A 23,772-nucleotide genomic window follows, 5' to 3' on the forward strand; every position below is an offset into this window, starting at 1 on the left:
AGTAATGAATTAGTATTAAGTAAGGGCCAGTATTGAAATCCCTATGGTCTGAAGATTGAGGATAAAAAACGTATGATAAGTAGACAAATACGTACAATCAAAATAAAAATTTGTACAAATAGTTTTAAAATTTCGACGACTAGTACAAAAATCCGACGGCTTAGTACATAACCCCCACGGATAAACCTTACATGGTTTCTTGTGGGTGACTTTATAATGATGACAATAAAAAAAGTAAAAAATAAAAAAAACATCGTAGCGACTGGGGCTGTAATTCATAAAGCAAGCTTACCGCGTCGTGAACCCCTCGTAGTTTTGCTTGGGCGTCTCCTCTTGAGGTCTAAAGCTGGAAAAGGACGGACTCTGTTCCTTGGCGTCTCTCTGGAAGCCGTTTGTCTTGAACCCTGCGCTCATCGGCTGGTACGCAGGCGACTGCCCACTGAACCCGGACTGATTGTGCGAAATGTGGCTGATGTTTGACACGTTCTGGCTCTGATTGTAACTGGTGTTCTGGGTCTGGTTATGGCTGGTGTTCTGCGTGGAATACGTGCTGTTCGGGCTGTACGTTGTATTTACGAAACTGCTGTTCGGTGTTTTGAATCTGTAAAGACAATTGGCAGTGTGTAGTGTGGGTACCTGCTGTTAATATGATCACACCAATAGGATAGGTAACAAATTCAAAAATGTGATCATTATTGACAAACCTCTTAAAAATATGAAAACATTTCAAGGTGAAAAAAATAATTTTAATTTTTCGTTAATAACCCAAAAACCATTAATATTTAAGGAATTGAACCTATAATTATTGACTATCCTACAATAACACATATACATATATATTTCTTATTAAATCGTCAAAATTGTCATAAAACGAAATTAAAGTTTTTCAAATTATAATATTTTTATTCAAAATATGTTTTTTAAATCGTTTATTGAAGGTAGAACCTAACATACGTTCGAAAAAAATTCAGATCTCAGAAGAACGGGTGCAACAAACTCGGCGTGTCTCTATTTTTAAACCTTTCTGTTGTCGATCTTAACAATTGTTTTGTACTATGATTATTATTAACGTTTCGCATTTTATATTTGGCCACATTAACGGGGCTATCCAGTATCCAGTAGGGGCTATCCAGTATCCAGTAGGGACTCACGAGGAAGCAGTGTTACGTGACGAGAAGAAAACTTGTTTAAAAAAATATTTATTATAATAATTCACAATTTACAAGTTACATCTAAGACATTGAAGTATCGACTAACTGCTATAGCTCTAGCAAGAGCTTATATTATGCTAAAGGAGTGTACTTAACTAATGTATTGAAGATAACTAGACATGAGAACAGTAAACAATATATTAAACAATGCTAAGGGTCGTTACTAATTACGTGCTGATTACGATTTGGGAAAAATACATAAACAGAGTCATTACGATATAAATGTTGAATAAGAGTTAATAATAAGTGTAGAAGAAATATTATGTATTAAGAGTATATAATAGGAATGATCAATGTATAAGTATCGTATCTAAGGCAATACATAACAGCAGAGACACATGCGCTTTGTTCGTCACCTACTTCACCGATCCCCGACCGATTTTTTAAAAATGGAGAAACATAAAAAATAAAAGCATATTAAAGGTCATTGCGATCCAATTTTAAATTTGTTAAGCTTCCTAAAGACGCTGAAACAATCTAATAATAATTATCACTTTTAAAGTGATTATTATTATTATGAAATTACCATTCATGATAGGTACCTATTTATTATCCGCACCAAATAGGTTCAGTGGTTGGTTGTGTACTTAGACCAAGAGCCGACTTTGCCGAATTTATTAATATAATACCTAAGAGGACGTGTGCAAGTCTAGCTCGTAAGTACCTACAAACCTATTTAAATACTTCCTCCTTTTTGAGGGAAAAATTAATTATGTTGACTATATCGGGGTCTTCCAATGCATACATTACAATTTACAACTAATGTAGCTTTGACAACAAAAGAATATTGATTTAAAATAACGCTTACATACCAATTTATATTATAGAAAAAACTGCGATTTTTATAAGATGACATTATACTAGGTAAGTACAGTTTAAGGTAAAGAAGACAACCCTAACGTCGTCAGAAGAGATAAATCACGCGATAGAAAGAGAGGCAACACCTAGGTGAATAAAAATGTAGGTAAAAAGCGCTGTGCGATTTGAAATGCACCTTATTGTATGGCCCCAAGAGTCTTTATTTCTTTAATTGATTCTGTGGAGTGAGTCTTTATTTATTTATTTATTAGGAAGCCAACGTGCATACAACTATCTTAATCTATAGATACATTTAAAAATTCTTTTATAATGTTGTATACTCCACTTACAGGCTAACTCGACATGCTTAATAGTATTATATACATCCTTTGTTAAACTAAAACTTTTGAAAACAATTTTTGAAAAAATTTTACAAATTGAAGCCACAAGCAAAAGGCTGATAAAAAAAGAGTCTTCAATATTTTCTGATATAACTCTCACCTGGTGGCTGCGTCGGGCCCGGCGTGGTCTGCGTCGCTGTCCTCGGCGCTGGTGTCTCGCAGCTTGTACTTGGCCTGCCTGATGGCGGTCAGCCGCCCGCGAGCTTCCTCCAGCTCCTTCTCGATGCGGAGCACTTCCGACCTACGCGACACATGCACACATCACAACGAGCACGCAACACACAGATAGACTTGTGCAGTTCATGTACTAAGTACTATTATGACGTAATATCTGACACAGAATGAGAATGAACTATTCCTTCAGCTTAAAGGACTTCGCAGACTCCGCTCGGACCGACCGAGAAAACCTACAAACGACTGACTAATAAAACGATCAATGATACAGTAAGACAAATATAACTTCCGCGGTCCTCTCGCATAGTTCTATTCAATGATTAGGACTTTATGCTAACAGAAATACTGGCTATTTTAGTGTATTTTTTCTTTAATTTTGCGCGGTTGCCATTGTGTTATTACTGGAAATTTTTGTTAATATCTTATCAGTTTACTATATGAGAATATTATCACAGCGCACACAGAATATATGTGTGTAATAATAATATAATGACAATCGCCTGCGAAGTATGAAGGAATAGATATTAATGCAACTGTTGTGTAATAAGAGGCATTAAAACACGAATGTGGGTTTCGGCTTCACCTCGTGTGATAATAGTATCACATGAGTGTTTTAATACCTAATTATCAACAGTTGCATACAAGACTTTATCTACACCCATAATATGAATCATCCATAAAAGAATCTGAAACAGTTAGCTTACTGCTAACATTAAGAAAGCCAGTCTTAGTAACCATAATATCATCCAAAGGAGTGTTATTTTGAAAAAGGATGATATAATGTTGTACTGATTTTCGTTACAACACTCGTTTGGATGATGTAATGGTTATTAGGAAATTGGGTGTTTTAATGTTGGCAATAAGCTAATTGTCTTAGAATCTTTAATAGAGGATTTAAAGCATGGCTGTAGATAAAATCAAATATAATCCGCAAAACTTTATAGTATACTAGCTGACCCGACAGACGTTGTTCTGTATATAATAAATAAAATAATGTTTTTATATGAATTTGTCAATAGTATATCATAACATCGAAGATTACTTCGTAAAATATACACCCTGCTGTCGTAATGAAATTGTTTCACAGCAGAACTGTCAAACCGTGCGTCAATAAGTTCTCTCATAGAAATTATGTATGGACACATCAAACTAAAAACAAATTTGTTGTTTTTATTTAATTTATCAGCATTTTCCTATTTATTCACCTTTTAAACCATCTCTGGACTTCCACAAATAATTCAAGACCAAAATTAGCCAAATCGGTCGGAGACTAACGAACAGCAATTCATTTTTATATATATAGATTACATCGATTGTACTTGATCGGAGCGCTCCTTTCAATGTCCGAGCAAGAACAAGTGTATTCACAGACAATAATGTGCCACACGACTGAGATGACGTCACTCGGCACCAGGTGAGGCACCTGCTCGTCCGCTCGCTTACCTGTTTCTTAATTCCCAACAACAATTTACACACACATACTAATACACCAAATCAATTCAATGACGCTAATAATCACAAATAGAATGTGTTAATACTCCTAACAATTGTTGTTATAATGTGTTCCCAATGTACACCGTACCGTTGGTACACCAATATAAGTGGAAATGGTTGTTTTGTTTACATTGTAACGTTTGTACCAATATAAGCGGAAATGGTTGTTTTGTTTACATACTAACGTTTGTACCAATATAAGCGGAAATGGTTGTTTTGTTTACATTGTAATCTTACACGCCGCGTTCAAACAATTTATAAATAAATTACTTATACATAAATCAACAAAAAAACAACCGACTTCAAATACAAATATTCCAAAACAATGTAATATACACTAAAAGTAATTGCATATTCTTTTACAACTTTTACAACTCAATAATCAACTTATTTTAAGAGTTCTCGTAAGTAAAATTAAATGAAAAATATAAAGCTAGCTAAAAGTCAACCAAATTATAACGACAGTATAATGTAGTTAAAATTATTGTTATTTTTGGGATCTATGTTTTCCCGCCGCGGCCCCGCTCTCGGCTCTATCGCCGTCACGTCTCGCGTGCGATACAAGCACATCTTACCTCTGTATGTAGTTACAAATCTACCTTAGCTGACATCGACTTCCAAAATATTTTTTTCGAAAACCGTTACGCCCTTAAGTGCAGCGAGGTAACTGTTCGGGGCATTCCCGGGCACTAGCAGATATTCGGTTACTGTGCAAGGAGCGTCAAAAAAGTCGAGTAAAGTAAATCAAAAAAAGTAAATTTGAATTAAATATTCAAAAGTTAGAAACACAAGAGTTATTGAGTACAGTAGATCTAACCACACACATTTTTAATATATAAAATATATGCAAGCATTTTATTAGCGATCATAAAAATATCTAATATATAAAATTCTCATGAAATTTCGAGTGCATATTAGGTAGGTCTGAGAATCGGACAACATCTATTTTTCATCCCCCTAAATGTTAAGGGTTGTATTGGTCCACGCCATTTTTTTTTAATTTGTTTGATTATGAGTCAGCATTAAAAATACATACAACTTCAAATTTTCACCCATCTACGATAAACAGTTACTTTTGTATCGCGATTTTAATATCGGCAATACAACGTTTGGTCAGCTAGTGTTTATTTATAAATTTAAACTTACTGTTTACTCACTGTATTCTAATGATTATGTAAATAAAAAGAGCTGCGTTTACTGTAGTTCAAAACGTTATGCGAAAGAATTGCTATCATAAGTTCTAATATTTAACTACTAAACGAATACAACAACCAATGGCGTGTATTTTTTCTAAATCTCTCTTTCTCACTCGCTTTCTCCTTACTCTCGCTCCAAAGATATGTGCTAAATGTTACGCTCACTTTTCCTCATTTCCTCTCACTCGGTCTCAATCACTCTCTCCCTCCAGTTTTCTTGCGTTTCATCCTTAACCACACTCATGCGCGCAAAGAAGTTTCACTTAAAAAAAAAATAAAGTTTTTGTTTGAGCACGTTAATCAGCTCCCCATGCCATAGTTTATTAACTCTGCCACAGGAACTTATCAGTCTCTCACTCAGCTATCGTGAAGTATGTTTTGTTATTTATGTTTTAGGGATCGGATGTTAGCTGTTACACACCTACAATAACACTACACACAAATAGTCACACACTTACATACATTCACACATATTTACAAACACACATACATATATCACCGCACTCGCCGGTTAGTGCGAAGTCTCTTCAAACGTAAAGTCCGTTGGACTAATATTAGATCGTTAGTGATCTTCTCTCCATCCAGCCTAGTGAGCAGGCAGCCTCCTTCCGAGTCGCCCCGCGCCTGTGAGCTTCATTGTCGGCCTCCAAGGCCGCCCGGCTTCGCTGTAAGTGTTTAGCGCTAAGGATGTGAGCGGGCGTCACCTGGCGTCGATCTCCTGCGCGATGCCGCCCACCATGCGCCGGTTGAGCACCAGGCTGCGCTCGTCGTCGCAGTGGATGGCGTCCCTCGCCGCTCGCACCAGGTTGTCGGTGGAGCGGATCACCTCGGCGCCCGCGCCCTGCAGCCGCCGCGTGGACTCCGAGCTGGGGTCCGCCTTCACCTGCGGGGCAAGGGTCGTCAGCGGGCCGTCAGCGGCGGTACTCTACCGACTGTCTCCCACACTCACCTTGCAGGCCACCAGCAGCTGCGCGGTGGACGAGGCCACCTGCCGCGCGCTCGATATCAGCCGCTCCTCCGACGCGGCGCCCTGCGACAGGGCACACGTGTTACGTTATATTGTTCACATCTCAGATTAAACATTGTGCATAAATGTATGTACGTAGTCGAGAACGTCGAGCCGCGAGCGAGTACGAAGATGTTTCGGTATTCGTCTTGGCTCGGATGTAATCAGCATGCGGTGCGAGTTCGGTGAAGACCTATCGAGCGAGGTAGTTATGTCGCAAGCGCATGCCGGGAACACCACGTTCCTATTAAATAATCATATTAAGGCTCTGAGAAGTGTACCTTCTAGTACGATTGAAACGTTCCGTAAAATCACATCACCGTCAGGGGCGTGCATTGGTTTTCTAGAAGGTAAGCAGTGTAGACAAAACTATACAGTCTGTATTGGGTTTTGATGTCTGAATATTAAAGTTGTTTGTGTTTCGCGTATAGTTTCCGGCCCATTTGGTCAATCTAATACTTTAGTTTAAGGAATGTATGTTCAATACAGGGGCGTGCATTGGTTTTCTAGCGCGGTAGGCACTTGAAGTCAAACTAGTCGTATTTGCGATTAATATTCAAAATTTAATTCCTGTTAAAATGATAAATATAAGTTCACTTACCAACATTTATCTGCCGTTCTGTCAGATTGATCGTATTTTTAGCAAGATTTGTCAAATTATGCAAGTCACCGTAACCAGTACCATTCCACACCGTTTTCATTGTAGAAAATAAACAACAGGGGAAGAAATTGGAATGGCGGAATCCAGCTAGCCAAGTGTATTCTTCGTAATACTTGGTATTGAAATATCTCATAATTTTACCTTTTTGTTGAGTTAAACTAATATTTTTGCATTGGTCTATAAAGAGAAACGATTTTTATTTTATCTACGAACGAAAATTGTGCAAAAGGATACATACCTAATTTATGTAAACAAATCGTATTTTCGCCACAATCCCGACACTGGAATTCCTCCATTATATTTTAATTGTTTACTAGTTACCTATTTTAAACACAAAACACACAGCAACTTCTTTTTTTTTTCAATACAAACACTAAATATAATTAACAATAAACAAATCAACATAAAAAAATAACTAATGTAATTAGCTTAATTATTCACGCCCGTAATTATACGCCCGTATAATTACGGGCGTGAAATTTGTGTATTAACACGAATGACGAAAACACAACAACTAAAAAACATGGCGCTGTCATTGTTGATTAGTGAACAATATATTTTTATTTCCGGAAATGTCATATTTTATATCTCACAATCATGAATCACGTCATGTGCGATGACAACACTCTTATGGGAGTGCAATATGGTTGAAATTAGGACACCAAGAGAACGAGACATGCCATAATAATTACTCATAAATCATAATGTAGGTATAATTTCTTTCGTTGGTTTAATCCGTGACAGCTCGGTTGTCATTTCGAAGTGTCATAAGTTTGCTTACCCCGGATGTGTTAAAGATGTCAAATTGCGATGGTCATATTTAAGAACGATATACATAGTAATTGTATATTTTTTGCTGTGGTCGTATTACCTTGACAAATAAATTTTGGTATAAAAATTTAACGTATTCTATTAGGCATGAGTAAGCATTATCGGAACTGTTTACTGTGAGTATTTAGTATATCGCGTAACAAAAAACTTACTGGTTGGGTGTTCAATAGAAGTTAGATTATAGAATAAAAGAACTAAATTTATCTGAATTATCTTGAAATCTAGTGTAGGTATATTAATTAGACTCTAAATATGGTAGGTAGGCTATGCCTATTGGCATATATGGAATGCACGCCCCTGGTTCAATAGTTACTATTGAATACTACTGTATGTTGTAGTGAATTTATAGAAGTTTGGTTAACGAATAATGGGACCAACTTGAACTAAAAAAAAGTTTAACATTAGTATATCGGCGCAAATACTACAACACGAATTGAAAACACGTGCACGGGCACCGAGCCTTATAAATACGGCCGCATTTCAAAACATGTGGATTAGCACGTGCGCCGGGTCCTATAAATACAGCCGCACGGTCGACACTTGAGTCAGTCGTGCTCGGGCTGTCGTACGGTACGGACCTCTCTGGGACGTCGTAACGCTGCCCGTTGAATAAACGAAAGTAATAAAATACTTACTCGTGTTGTTTTCTTTGGAAGAACCAATGAGTGATCTTCAGCAAGATAGCAATTGTGATGTCAACAGTAATGAAGTCACACCTTTTAAAAACAATACAGAGGTTCTTTCCTCGTCAAGTACTATATTTATTTAGGTTCCTAACGAGGTAGGGACTGACTAATTGCGTATATGATAAGCACGCCCCTATTGACCATCTCCTGTTTGCGTGAAATGGATTTGTTTATTATAATGCGCGTAATGTGTGATCGTCGGTGTGTCCGCAATAGCCCAGTAACTCACCTGCACGAGCGCGTTGGCCGCCTCCACCAGCGCGTGCGCCGCAGCCGCCACGAGCCGCGCGGCCGACACGAGTCCCTCCGACCACTGGCCGTCGTCCGACGACGACGCCGGCCGCCGCTCCACCTTGCCCTGCCGCACACACACACACACAATCAATTCATTTGTTTTAATTTGTATTTTATATAAGGCTTTTGTTGTTTCCTGAATCAGGGTGTCCATTTTGAATACTCCAAATGCCACAATTTATCTTTAGCCGTCAGATCGTACTAAATTTATCAGTATTAATACACGGTAAGAATACATTTCCCGTGGGGTAATAAAGTTGTTTCAATAATTTATTTTGAACTTGTCTCAAGTCGGCTCCATACAACTGAACCTAATTCAATTATATTTTGAGAGTACAAGGCAGACTGTTATATAAAGCTAAGACGTTTGAAAGCTTTTCTAATAATATTATTTATGTCTGTTATTGAATGCATCTTGGAGTCTAGATTAATTCAAAGATCTTACTTTTTGATAATAAGGAAGAAGACGAGCAGGACGTTCAGCTGATGGTAATAGATACGCCCTGCCAATTACAATGCATTGCCGCTCAGGATTCTTGAAAAACTCAAAAATTCTGAGCGGCACTACAAGTGCGCTCATCGCCTTGAGACATAAGATGTTAAATCTCAATTGCCCAGTAATTTCACTAGCTACGGCGCTCTTCAGACCGAATCTTAGTAATGCTGACATATTACTGCTTCACGGCAGAAATAAGCGCCTTTGTGGTTCTCATAATCTAGCCGGCATCCTGTGCAAAAGAACCTCCCACTGGTATCTGTGTTTTCCATAACTGTTTTAAGATTTACCTGGGTCGGGATTCCTAAGTTGTAATACAAGCTATATACAATTATTTTAAAACGTCACCTGATCTATAAGTTCCCTCTGCGCCGCCGAGGCCGCCCGCACGAGTGCCGAGGTCGCCGCTATGATAGACTTGGCGGCCTCCAAGATCATCTCGTCAAAGTTGAGCGTCTCGTCCGTCTCCTGGCCGACACACAGACAATGTTATATACTTGTTATAACAAACATTTCAGTAATAACAACTATTACTAGGTTTCCCCAGTGAAGTACCTACCCCAAGGTACTGTGTTATGACCCCTCATAATGTACATTTTGTTGAGGTCATTTTATTTATTAAAGTCACATTTATTTTTTTATGGAATAGGAGGACAAACGAGCGTACGGGTCACCTGGTGTTAAGTGATCACCGCCGCCCACACTCTCCTGCAACACCAGAGGAATCACAGGAGTGTTGCGGCCTTTAAGGAAGGTGTACGCGCTTTTCTTGAAGGTACCCATGTCGTATCCGCACAAGGAAGCTCATTCCACAGCTTCGTAGTGCGAGGAAGAAAGCTCCTTGAAAACCGCACTGTGGAGGACCGCCACACATCCAGATGGTGGGGATGATATCGTAACTTGTGGCGTGTCGTGCGAAGGTGAAATTCGGCGGCAGGAATCAGGTTGAACAGCTCTTCAGAACACTCCCCGTGATAAATGCGGTAGAAGACACACAATGAAGCGACGTCTCTACGCAATGCCAAGTGATCCAGCCGTTCACAGAGCGCTAGGTCCCCGACAAATCGAGCTACTCTGCGTTGCACGCGGTCAAATGGATCGAGCTGATACTGGGGTGCGCCAGACCAGAGATGACAGCAATACTCCATGTGAGGCCGGACCTGCGCTTTGTAGAGCGCTAGAATGTGGGCCGGCATGAAGTATGGCCGTGCTCTATTTATGACGCCCAGTTTCTTCGAAGCCAATTTGGCTTTGCCCTCCAGATGGCCATGGAATTGGCAATCGCTCGAGATTTGGAGACCCAGTATTCCGATACTAGGCGAGGCTTTAAGGGAAGTGTTCTCGAAGAGCGGTGATACGGCAAATGGAGTTTTTTTAGTGGTAAACGCGCAAACTTGAGTCTTCTGGGGGTTAAATTGGACAAGGTTCAACTTACCCCATTCCGCGACCTTCTCGAGAGAGGACTCGATAGAAGACACAAGTTTCTCCCGGCACTGCTCGACGTTTTCCCGAGAGAGACCTGTATGGCCCGTGTATACGGCATCACCAGTGCTGTCGTCTGCATAGCAATGCATGTTGGCGGTGTCCAACATATCATTGATATGCAGAAGAAACAGCGTGGGAGATAGCACACAGCCTTGGGGCACTCCAGCGCTCACTGGCTTGGGATTCGAGCAATAACCGTCGACAACGACCTGTATGCTGCCAGGCCTTCCCCCTTGCTTTCAATAGCCGCCGCCCATCTATGTGTTAGCTATACCAGAAGATCGCCAGTCGACCGACCATGGCGAAAGCCGTACTGCCGGTCGTTGATCAACTGGTGACCCTCAAGGTATACCAAGAGCTGGCGGTTAATTATGCTCTCCATGATTTTGGAGAGTAGGGAGGTAATAGCAATAGGCCTGTAGTTTGCCGGATCCGAACTGTCTCCTTTTTTTGGGATCGGATGGACAAGGGCTGACTTCCATGAATCAGGGACTACGCCTTTTGAAATATATATATTCACATACACATATTTAGGTTTACAGAGAGGTGTTAATACTAAATTACACATAGTTTCCTTAAAGTTAGTATTTTGTGACAAATTAAGAATAAAAGTACAGCTGAGATTAATAAATTATACAAAAATAAAAAATGATTACAAGTAATCTATTTCACTGCCACGCCACTTAATCATTTACGAAGTTACTCCGAAATGGATCCGCTTGTTGAGGGCTCGTCCCAGGAGCGTTCTTGGCGGCCGTCGACACAGTGCGACGGTCGTTGTGTAATATGTTTGATTCTCGGCTGATACACGGTAAACAACCAAGAATATCAAACATATCTCAACGACACGTCCCTGCTTCCAGCTTCTCCGATCTTCTGATTTTCTTAAGCTTCTTCCGTCTTCCACATTTCTATTATATATTCATTTGATTTAAGATATTCAGATTTTACGCATGAAATATGTTAAACAAACATGAATTAAATACAATCAGTATGAGCCTGAACTGACCTGGGTGGTGGCCTGACGAGGCCGCAATTTCTCCAGTTTTCTGGCCGCCGCGTCGATGGAGGCCGCTGCTCCGAGAAGCTCCTGCTCAGCTATCACTGTGGGGTCCGCGGGGTCAACCCACTCCGAGCCTGAACCACCAATGATATTATGTTTACAGTCACTCAAAGCTATGAAAGTATAATTAAGAGCTTGGGGTTCAGTTCGCTCCAACTTAATATTAACACATACAATTTTAATGTAAATGAACAATTTTAAATCTCATTATACTATAATATAAAGGCTTTAGTACTGGATTTAAGTAGCGACACAAGTCTTGATTCTTCTACAAGTTCCTTTTCGTTTCCATATTTGTCCTCTTTCCTTTAGGGCTGGCGATCATATCTCTTCTTGTTTCGCTCTTCCCAAACTATCTTATCGTATTTTTAACAACCCTGCAGTTACGGTACGAAGACTGCTTTTAAAATTGTTAACCGCAAAACAAAATGGAAGTACACCTCCAAGGATACCAGATTTCCGAAGTTTCTCCTTCTACTGTTCTCGACATTTCAAATTCAAACATTTTAATTTAAAATAGGATGTGACATCACTTAATAAAAGTTAAAAAAACTACCACCCATTCCAAAATGAATGCCTCAGGCCAGAGAAGACTGGGCGCAACAAACTCAGCGGGCTTTTTTTTTCATCAAAAAATATGTTTACAAAGTAATATTGTATATTTAAACTTATTATTTAATAGCCTGAGGGCGGTCGCTCCATTCCCAATCTGTGGTATTTTTAAGAAAGTCATTTATGTTATAGTAACTTTTACCACACAAACGTTTATTAACAATTCTTTTGAATTACGTAATATTTTTGTTTTGTACATTTTCTGGGATTTTGTTGTAAAAGCATATACATTGCCCCACAAAAGTCTTTTATTTATTTATTTATTAGGAAGCCAATGTGCATACAACTATCTTAATCTATAGATACATTTAAAAATTCTTTTATAATGTTGTATACTCCACTTACAGGCTTACTCGACATGCTTAATAGTATTATATACATCCTTTGTTAAACTAAAACTTTTGAAAACAATTTTTGATAATTTTTTTACAAATTAGAGCCACAAGCAAAAGGCTGATAAAACAATAAAATAACTATGTTATTACTTAATAACCAAGAAAAAACTAAAGAATAAAACAATAACTACGAACAATGACTAACCATCTTGCAGTACTTTCATAATTTTTTTGACTTCTTTTTTGAAACATGGGGCAGAGTGCTAAAAAATATCTATACCAGCTCTTTTAACCAAGTTGTTGTAGGTGACAACTATTCTACACAAAGGGGCGGATCTGCCTAGGTTCGATCGAGTTAATCTAGGCCTGAACGTTAGTTTTTTGAGAACATGTGACCTAGCATTACGCTTTGGTACCTGATGCCAATTGAACCCTACTCAACAGATTTGGGCAATCGACCCCTCCATCTATAACATTTTTTAGGACAGAGAGATCAATTAAGTCCCTGCGATCAGACAGTGACGACGCTTTATAAAATTTTAAAAGATCAGTGTAGGTGTTAACCTTTTTATGTATTTTATCCATGTATGCTAGGTGCCGTAAGAACTTCTTCTGGACTCTCTCTACCCTATTTTTATGTATTTGATAATATGGGTTCCATGCAATAGAACAGTATTCAAGTCGGCTTCGAACAAGCGAATTAAAAAGTGCTAGTTTAGTAGAAGACTTTCTAAATGCCTTTGTATTCCTGATTATGAATTCCAACAATTTTAGTGAATTTTTAACTATATTGTCAATATGAGGTATAAAGCTTAATTTATAATCTACGATCACGCCAAGATCTTTTATTTGATTTACTTTTTCTAAAATGTTGTTTTTGATACTATAATCGAACTCAACATTTTAATTTTTCTGCTGAAGGTTATGCTTTTGCATTTCAAGTGATTTAATTTTAAATTATTGAGATCGCACCAATCAGAAAGTCTATCCAAGTCCCTTTGAATATGAATTGAATCACATATGTTATTAATCTTACTGTATATCTTTAGGTCATCAGCATATATTTGGAACTTTCCAAATAACAAGGGCCCAAGATTGGAGCCCTGTGGTACTCCTGACGTCGCAACAAATGTGTGGGACTGATATCCTCCTAAAACCACATTCATTTTGCGATTCGTTAAGTACGACTCAAACCAGCTAAGTAGAATCCTGCAGATACTGTATCTCCGGAGTTTCTCTAACAAAATATAGTGATCAACTACATCAAACGCTTTTGATAGGTCCGCGTAAACACAATCTACCTGAGCTGTATTATCCAGAGCCATTGTTACGTCATCCATAAAGAAGGCTAAATTAGACATTGTTGATCTTTTTTTAATGAACCCGTGCTGGTTTTCTGACATCGCTGGTTTCATGTACCATGCTAGTAGCGGACAAATTAATTCTTCAAAAACTTTAGAAAATATTGATAAAATACATATTGGTCTGTACTTTGCTATGTCTTTTCGATCCCCACTTTTGAATACGGGAACTACCCTGGCTCTTTTCCAAATACTTGTCTTACTAATTCGACTTAGCCAAGTAGTAGGCATTATACATTTTTTTTCTATGATAGATCCGTCTGCGTGATACAGGAGTCGGGCGTACCTTGAGCAGCTCCACGACGGCCAGGATGTCGGCCACGGCGTGCGCCACGCTCCTCGACCGCTCGGGCAGCGCGGCGCGGGCCGGCGAGCCGGGCGGCGCCAGCAGCGCCACCAAGAGCGCGCGGTAGGCCTCGGCCGCCGCGCGCGCCGCCTCCAACGTGCGCGTGATACAGTAGTCGGGCGTACCTTTGAGCAGCTCCACGACGGCCAGGATGTCGGCCACGGCGTGCGCCACGCTCCTCGACCGCTCGGGCAGCGCGGCGCGGGCCGGCGAGCCGGGCGGCGCCAGCAGCGCCACCAAGAGCGCGCGGTAGGCCTCGGCCGCCGCGCGCGCCGCCTCCAACGTGCGCGTGATACAGTAGTCGGGCGTACCTTTGAGCAGCTCCACGACGGCCAGGATGTCGGCCACGGCGTGCGCCACGCTCCTCGACCGCTCGGGCAGCGCGGCGCGGGCCGGCGAGCCGGGCGGCGCCAGCAGCGCCACCAAGAGCGCGCGGTAGGCCTCGGCCGCCGCGCGCGCCGCCTCCAACGTGCGCGTGATACAGTAGTCGGGCGTACCTTTGAGCAGCTCCACGACGGCCAGGATGTCGGCCACGGCGTGCGCCACGCTCCTCGACCGCTCGGGCAGCGCGGCGCGGGCCGGCGAGCCGGGCGGCGCCAGCAGCGCCACCAAGAGCGCGCGGTAGGCCTCGGCCGCCGCGCGCGCCGCCTCCAACGTGCGCGTGATACAGTAGTCGGGCGTACCTTTGAGCAGCTCCACGACGGCCAGGATGTCGGCCACGGCGTGCGCCACGCTCCTCGACCGCTCGGGCAGCGCGGCGCGGGCCGGCGAGCCGGGCGGCGCCAGCAGCGCCACCAAGAGCGCGCGGTAGGCCCCGGCCGCCGCGCGCGCCGCCTCCAACGTGCGCGTGATACAGTAGTCGGGCGTACCTTTGAGCAGCTCCACGACGGCCAGGATGTCGGCCACGGCGTGCGCCACGCTCCTCGACCGCTCGGGCAGCGCGGCGCGGGCCGGCGAGCCGGGCGGCGCCAGCAGCGCCACCAAGAGCGCGCGGTAGGCCTCGGCCGCCGCGCGCGCCGCCTCCAACGTGCGCGTGATACAGTAGTCGGGCGTACCTTTGAGCAGCTCCACGACGGCCAGGATGTCGGCCACGGCGTGCGCCACGCTCCTCGACCGCTCGGGCAGCGCGGCGCGGGCCGGCGAGCCGGGCGGCGCCAGCAGCGCCACCAAGAGCGCGCGGTAGGCCTCGGCCGCCGCGCGCGCCGCCTCCAACGTGCGCGTGATACAGTAGTCGGGCGTACCTTTGAGCAGCTCCACGACGGCCAGGATGTCGGCCACGGCGTGCGCCACGCTCCTCGACCGCTCGGGCAGCGCGGCGCGGGCCGGCGAGCCGGGCGGCGCCAGCAGCGCCACCAAGAGCGCGCGGTAGGCCTCGGCCGCCGCGCGCGCCGCCTCCAACGTGCGCGTGATACAGTAGTCGGGCGTACCTTTGAGCAGCTCCACGACGGCCAGGATGTCGGCCACGGCGTGCGCCACGCTCCTCGACCGCTCGGGCAGCGCGGCGCGGGCCGGCGAGCCGGGCGGCGCCAGCAGCGCCACCAAGAGCGCGCGGTAGGCCTCGGCCGCCGCGCGCGCCGCCTCCAAAGTGCGCGTGCGCAGCTCCTCTGTCTCCGCCGCTTGCGCCGCGCCCTGCCCAAAGAATACTTAACATTCTCTCTCTCAGATTTTAATTATACTGTTGTGCTTGCGACGTCTAATTTTATAACTATAATATAATTCAAATTATTTTTTTATATTTAATGAAACAGCTGTGTATCGAGTCACTTAAGAACCATGTGAAACGTGTCTTAAGCAAAATCATGTGTTGCGTCGCTGATTGTAACACTGTGTATGTAGTGGCGCCCACCTTCGCGGCGGCCAGCATGTCAAGGACCGTCTTGCGGCCCCGGTTGGCGGCGGCAGTCAACTGCTCCTGCGCCGCGGCCCCCGCGCCCGCACCCCCCGCCGCCACCGCGCGCGCCGTGGCCGACGTCATCAGCCGCGTGCACCGCATCAGCTCCTCGGGGGATACGCTCGCCACACTCCCGGTGCTCGACATCAACACCTACAGACACCGTCATATCATTTATTTATTGAATAAATCAAATCAAAACCACTTCATTCATCTTGGTTAAGGAAATCACACTAAGAATGTATGTATGTAAATAGCAGAACCTGTAGGTAAATGGTGGAGTTTATACGGACATTGATTCGACGATAAACGGCACGGATTTTCCATGTTGATTAGCAAGCCTTTTGAGGTACTTTTTTATGTCTCACCCAGCCTTTTATAGTGACAGCCTTATTTAATCAAAAATATAGGGGATCACAATATTGGTACACAATTATAATTCCTAGTACTTATGCGAAGATTGTAATTTAAAACTGGAGGTGTTTGAAAACTGCTTGGTAGAAATATAATGATGTTTGCCAATTTTTTTCTAAAACTTACAGAAGCATCAAAATCTCTTAAAGTAATCTATTACGCTATGAACGTTCTTTAATTTGTATTCCCTCAGAGAGCAAATTATGGCGGAGACTTCTTTTTTTGTTTGTGAAACATAAGCTTCTAATCGTAGACACTTGTTTTTATTTAAAATTATTTAATTATGACACTACCAAATATTTACTCTTTTTAATTGTTCTTGTAAAATTGATATGTTGTTATCATGCTGCATATACATGTAGAATTTAAAATCAAATTTACACTTTAAACCAAAAGTTGACCCATTTATAAATATTATAAAATAAAGTGGGTCCAAGTGAGAGGCATGAGCAACCCCCATCATTATTGACTGAGATGTCGATAAATCACCATAGAATTTAATAAGATAAGTTCGAGTTTTGATATATGAGTAGCACAACCATGAAAAATAACCATGAATGTCGGTAACGAATGTTTTGTACAATATTAAGTCGTGGTTAATAATGTCGAAAGCTTCACTATATTCACCATATTATATTGAATAAATTTCCTAAATTTATCGATAAATTTCGCGACTTATCTCAACACTGCAAAATAATTTAAAATACTTATTTTTCCGCTTTTATTTATAGGCGCATTTTCCATAAAGTGAGGAACACTCAAATACGTCTGAACTTATAGGTACAACATGAAACAAATTTAACTAAACAATATATAGGAACACGATCGAAGCCCAAACCTTTATTTTGGTAATATTTTTAACGCTTTTAAAACTTCAGATTTATTTGGGAATGTATTGTTTTTATAGGTTGTTCCGATGTTGGAATAAATATTAATATGTATAAACATACCTTACGTTTAATAAGTTTACAGTAAAGTGGGATTGGTGTACCTCAATCTCCTGCGATATCGCTTCGATGGTAGACTCCAGCGCGCGTGTCCCTCTCGTGTGCTCGTCTTCAACCGCCTTCACCGTCTTCAGCAGTGAAGTTACATTTGTCACCATCACCTGAACGAGTAATTTATTCAAATTTTCTTACTCAACAACTTTATTTTAAATATTTATTCCTAAAAAATTTAAAGGAATATTTCGACAAAATAGTTTTCATGTCAATTAAGTGACAGGCCTGAATAATCTCTATCATCTGCGATAATGCAAGACTAAGTTATCTGCATCTCGTTTTAGTAATAGATATTACTAAAATTTATATTTTACAAAGGATGCTTCTAGTGCGAAGGTGAGGACTATCACAAAGCTAACTAAACCAACGCACACAAATAGTAATTCATGGCATAACAACAGCACCACAATCATAGCACTACATTAGTATACTGAATAGACAAATGGAAGCTATGTATCACTGTTTAAATTTAGAACAGCTCCCATTAAGCAACAACTTCTACAATAACTCTTGAGGCACTTTTGACAGTTATCATTCATACCTACATAGCTTTGAGTAAATAATATGCTTTGATACCAAAATAAATTTTGAATTTTGATGATCCCCATATTAGATAATTTGGACCAAAAGCCAATTAATTGAAGCCAATTTTGCAAATGAATGACATAAAGCTATCGGCTGAAAGATCTTATGCCCTCCACAAGTTGGTTGAGTCTGAGTTCGGCCAAATCTGCAATGGAATTCAGAAACTAATTCAGGTTTTTTTAATTGGTTTCAACGCAGACTCAATTCGGACGGACTCGTGGGGAGGCTAAAAAATGGCAAAAAACACCCAGTGCAAGAAGCTCATGCCAGAAACCCATAAGCTTTCAATCAAAACAAAACAGTTTAAACCTGCTTGTACAATACTGGACTTTCGAAGCGAAACATTGAGAAATGAAAGCTTCTGGTTTTAACACACAATGGAAGGAACCGGTTTACCGTGATATGATAGGTTATGTATTGCATGGGAGGTAAAATATAATATATAAAAGTGATTGATTGTCATCGAGGGCATCATGTAACGATAAATACGCGAAATCTTTGAACATAATATGTGATAGCTTGAACTATGGAATAGCGCGATAGTGGTGTCTGAAGGGATACACCCCATATTTTGTTTGCTAAACATGATTAGATCATTAAATTATGTTGCTTCATTTTACTTATTACATAAAGGTACAATTTTTATTTACAAGTGTCTATAACATGTTACAATAATATATAAATTGTTAACGTGTCACAAACATCATAATATTTGGGTGTACAACTGTTGTAAAACTAACGAAAATTTTAAAAGAATATTGTTTTCGTAAGTATTTTTAGGCATAGAAGTAAAATTAGAGTATTTGTAGGGCTGACAAACAACCCTGTTAGAGAGAGGAGGGGAAGCTCTTCAGACACCACGACAACAAGTGATGACACCACACCATGCGTCACGCGTGCGTTGTTAGGGCGCGCTTAGCGACACAATACATCAATTTCTGACCGATTCGTTGCCGCTGCTCGCCACCGCCTCGCTCTCGCGGAACCTGCTGTGCTCCACGCCATCCAACATCCTCATCTGCTCGTCAAGACGACTGTTCGGTCTAGATCTCCTCCTCGACTCGTATGCTTCCATCAGCCGCTTCATATCCTTGGCGCTGGTATCTTTTTTGTTCAACACCGACTCGTAAAAATTCCACCAGCCGTCTATACTGCCGAATTGCCTCTCACGATTCCGGATAACATCCTCGTATATTTTCCACCAGTTGTTGGCGTAATATTCCAGCGGATAAGTCCTGGTGATATCGTATATTTCTGTATTGTTTTTACAATTTTCATCGTGGTTGTTTGATCTTTGCAGATAATTGTTTTTAGTAACTGTCTTTGTGCAGTACTGGTTTACATTTTTGCTTACATCTTGCCTTGAATGCACATTGAGTATGACGTTTTTATGGAATGAAGGTTTCGAAGTAGTTGTGCGTGTTTCACATGACGGGGCTACATTTTCCTTATTCACATGCTGGCAGTCATACGTCTTAATAATTTCTTTATAATAATTCTCCAAATAACAAAGTTCTTCATACGAGAATTTAGAAACATCAATTTTCGTAAATTCGTTTACTATATAATTAATATCAACTTTCTTTCGTCTTTCAATTTCTATTTCAGAAAGTTGTTTTAGCTTCTCAATGATAGGATCAAAGCCTTTGAAAATAAAGTCTTTTTTAGCAAAATCTATTAATTTAAGTACCATTTTCTCATAATCTTTCTTGTATTCTAAGTCTTTGTTGATTGTCTTAGATAAATCAACCTCGTGGATGAAACTTCTCAAAATATGTTTCTCTTTTTCAAACTTGTCGATTTCAGTTTGTATTTCACCCAAAACAAGTTCGTGACCACTGAATCTCTCTAATTCTCGTTTAGTTTCTTCCATTCTCTCAAGATTTCTTTTAGCTAAAGCTTTCCACCATTCTGTATCATCTTTGAACATGCACCAAAAATGCTTTCTATTAATGGTACTTATGCTCTCAGGAGATTTCGGAGAAATCGCGTTAACAGGTGATTTCTCATCAGAATCAATCTCTGGACTTTTAGCGTTTACAATCAAATTTACCGGTTTAATTTTCTTGAGAGTGAACACGGGACTCTTGAGATTTGATACATCAATTTTAGGCTTTTTACTTACAGTAGTCTGTATTGTTGTTATTTTCGTAGTTAAATTTTCATTGACAGTATCTTGCCAGTCCAAATCTTCAACAACTTGCGAAAGCCTTTTCATTTCGGTATCTAATTCATTTGTTACGGTCTCCAGTTGTTTGATATTTCTCTTTCTTTTATTTTCAACTTTTATGAAACATTCAACACATAAATCTACCAACTTTTTAAGTTCTCCCAGAAATATATTCTCCCCGTACTTAAGTACCCGCCAATCCATATCAAACAGAGAATTCTTAGCGGCTAGGTTATATCTAGTATTGACGTCATCATTGACGAGCCTTTCTGTGGGGTTTGTCATCAGATTCTCAATGTATGCGATTATTTCTTCGCAACTGTCGTAGAAAATACTCGGTGAAATATCGTCATCTTGACTGGAGTAGTCCAGCAGCTTCACAAGTTCCTCCTCTTGGTCGGATTGGAATATATCCGTTTCGGAATCGCACGAGTTGTAGTCTTTGATGTTAATGGAACGCCGTTTCGGTTTCGGTAAGGTGTGGGTGTTGATGGGCAGACTCCAGCGCTTCGGGTTGGAAAGCCGCTAGAAGCGGACATTGGATAAGTACATTGCATCGAATGAAACGCCTGGGATGAGGCAGTAATATGTTTAAATGGTTTCAGAAAGTCCAATATCGACAAGACAAACAAACAATATGAAGCAAACGAAAAACATGTAATCCACACTTACATTTAATTTATATACTAATCTAGTCTTGTGATCTACTAAATTGTTTGTTTTAGGCCTTGTCCACATACAAAGAATAACGGCGAACGAAGCCAGTGAAAAGTCTCTTATCCCTTTGAATCTGATTCACACAAATTTCTATTTTCATTTATCAGATTTCTTCCGCCGTCGTTCGTTCTATGAGAACCCGGCATTCAATTAATGATTATTAATACAAACTAACCGCTGCATTTTAGAACTACAATTACTTTACAGTGATAAAAATTTTATTCGAAATCAATGTTTGGTTAAGTGATATTTTATTAGTCAAATATACATCATTTAATTTTTTAGCCATGTAACAAAATTACACAGCTTTAAGTAGCGTGAACGTTCTTGTGGATTTAAATTTATTAGTCATATTTACTGTGCAATTTTCGACACTTCCTTGGCCTTCAAACGAGTATGATAGAGTTTTATATAACGTTACAGCTATGCAGAGACGTGTTTCATTATTTTTATAAAGATGTATAATTACGAGCTGTCTTTTTATGTACAGTGAAGTGACGACGGTACCTTGGCGGCGTGCTTGAGGCGCTCCATGTCGGGGTGCAGCACGTGCTTGCCGCAGGCGGCCGCCGTGGCCGCGGCCAGGTCCCGCAGCGCGGCGGCCGCGTCCCGCGCCGCGTGCAGCACCATCACCTGCGGCTCGGCGCCGCCGCCGCCCAGCGACATGGCGCCCTGCTTCACCACCTCGCACAGCTGCACTGCACCGCACATACGACACAACTATTAACATGTTTCGTATATAACATAGCTTCTCAACGTGGGCGATAATGCCCCCTTGTGGGCGTTTGAGACTTTCGGGAGGCAGTAGAAGACCCAGAGAAAATTAAGGCCTGGAGATGGCGCAGGTGGGGCGTGGGTGGATTAAAAAATATAGTCTAAAAAGGCAAAAAATACAAAAATACTATAGAAAATAAACAATTTTTTTTTTATGGAATAGGAGGACAAACGAGCGTACGGGTCACCTGCTGTTAAGTGATCACCGCCGCCCACATTCTCTTGCAACACCAGAGGAATCACAAGAGCGTTGCCGGCCTTTAAGGAAGGTGTACGCGCTTTTTTTGAAGGTACCCATGTCGTATCGTCCCGGAAACACCGCACAAGGAAGCTCATTCCACAGCTTTGTAGTACGTGGAAGAAAGCTCCTTGAAAACTAATTGTGAAAACCTATAATTGGCTCTCTGTAATTATCTTAAGTATCGTTTAAGTTTTTAAAGCTGTTGGTTTTCCAAATAAATAAAATAATAAAATAAAACCGCACTGTGGAGGACCGCCACGCATCCAGATGGTGGGGATGATATCCTAATTTGTGGCGCCCACTTTGAGAATAAATATATTCTCAAAGTGGGCGGTGAGGAAAATAAGGTTGAGAAACTATGGTATATAACAATCACTTTTATTTGTGAGCATCAAAATTTAAAAAAAAAATACGTGCGTACAAAGAACACAATTCAGAAGTGAAACCAGCATTGCGCATAAACCTGTAAACTGCATATGAAGTCCTGGTACATGGTGCTAGAATAACATATGATTTCAAAGACTATGAAAGACATTACTATCACCGCTACCAAATTTATGTTCTCCTGGTGTCTATGTAGTGTAAGACAGTAAGTAGTGCATGACGTTATTAAGGTACTCGCGTCATACATATAACAATCTCTTCTTCAACTATGATCGCCTGGTACCAAAACACTGAACAATGCTTACTATCTCATTTTCTCCTACTTTTCTTTTGAATTTATGTGTCTCTTTTAACTGTCGCCCTTTTTCGTTTCATCAATTTTCAAATCACAACGATGCTAACGAAGTTTTCACTTCAATAGTATGCTTATTTCTGTCTCATTCTTTGCCGGCTTCATCCTACACATTTTTGTATATGTGTCTCTTACCTGTCGTTTTTTCCGTTGCATCCGGTTTGAAATCACAACCATTCTAAAGAAGTTTCACTTCAAAAAAATATGTTTTAGCTCCGACGCGCGACTGGAGTTAACTCCTAATCGCCATTTTGGATTATAAAACTCCCTAAAAACGTTCTCTGCCACCTCTTAAACTTGGAAAAAAAATAGATGTACATATTTTTGCAATGATGCGCTGAAGCAACGCAACGGCACTTAGAATATGTGTAGCCATATGTGTACAACTTAGCCCGTTGCTCATATACATACACCCTTTCATCCACCCCTAATCAACCCTCTCATATTCTCAAACTCTTTTATTCTTGGCACTCCCAACCTTCGCACTGCAGGGAACTCTAGTGACCAGACAACTTACTGATGGTCCCGACGGCACTCTGCGCAGCGGCCGCCAGCTGCTCCTGGGTGCCGCCTGCACCGCCCACCAGACTCTTGGTGTCCTCCACCAAAGTTTTGGCGGTCTTAAGAATACCCTCGCGGTGGTTCGAGAACGTATCGCCCTCCTTGTCCGACTGCAACGTGCCTGTAACAAACAAAGATCCTAATATATATTTTTTTCATTACAACTAGAATAAAGTGTAAGCGGTTGCGCTCATAATGTTTGGCCAATCAATTCAAGTGAGTGATATTTTTT

The 23,772-nt window shown here is 41.2% G+C and overlaps 1 protein-coding gene across 1 annotated transcript in view; it reads right to left on the reverse strand.

The window, feature by feature from the left end:
* The window catches only part of LOC126971287 (talin-2), a 121,693-nt gene that overhangs the window by 7,083 nt on the left and 90,838 nt on the right, over positions 1 to 23,772 (reverse strand). Inside the window, exons 51-62 of the mRNA XM_050817512.1 lie at positions 23,497 to 23,661; positions 21,736 to 21,926; positions 17,747 to 17,863; positions 16,297 to 16,494; positions 15,878 to 16,079; positions 11,743 to 11,870; positions 9,597 to 9,716; positions 8,688 to 8,816; positions 6,224 to 6,304; positions 5,979 to 6,157; positions 2,511 to 2,651; positions 293 to 601 (exon numbers count right to left, since the gene is read on the reverse strand). Coding sequence (XP_050673469.1) covers positions 293 to 601; positions 2,511 to 2,651; positions 5,979 to 6,157; positions 6,224 to 6,304; positions 8,688 to 8,816; positions 9,597 to 9,716; positions 11,743 to 11,870; positions 15,878 to 16,079; positions 16,297 to 16,494; positions 17,747 to 17,863; positions 21,736 to 21,926; positions 23,497 to 23,661 — 1,960 coding nt within the window. The remainder of the gene's footprint in view (positions 1 to 292; positions 602 to 2,510; positions 2,652 to 5,978; positions 6,158 to 6,223; positions 6,305 to 8,687; positions 8,817 to 9,596; positions 9,717 to 11,742; positions 11,871 to 15,877; positions 16,080 to 16,296; positions 16,495 to 17,746; positions 17,864 to 21,735; positions 21,927 to 23,496; positions 23,662 to 23,772) is intronic.

This window comes from Leptidea sinapis, chromosome 23 (assembly GCF_905404315.1).
Source record: "Leptidea sinapis chromosome 23, ilLepSina1.1, whole genome shotgun sequence".
Lineage (NCBI taxonomy): Eukaryota > Metazoa > Arthropoda > Insecta > Lepidoptera > Pieridae > Leptidea > Leptidea sinapis.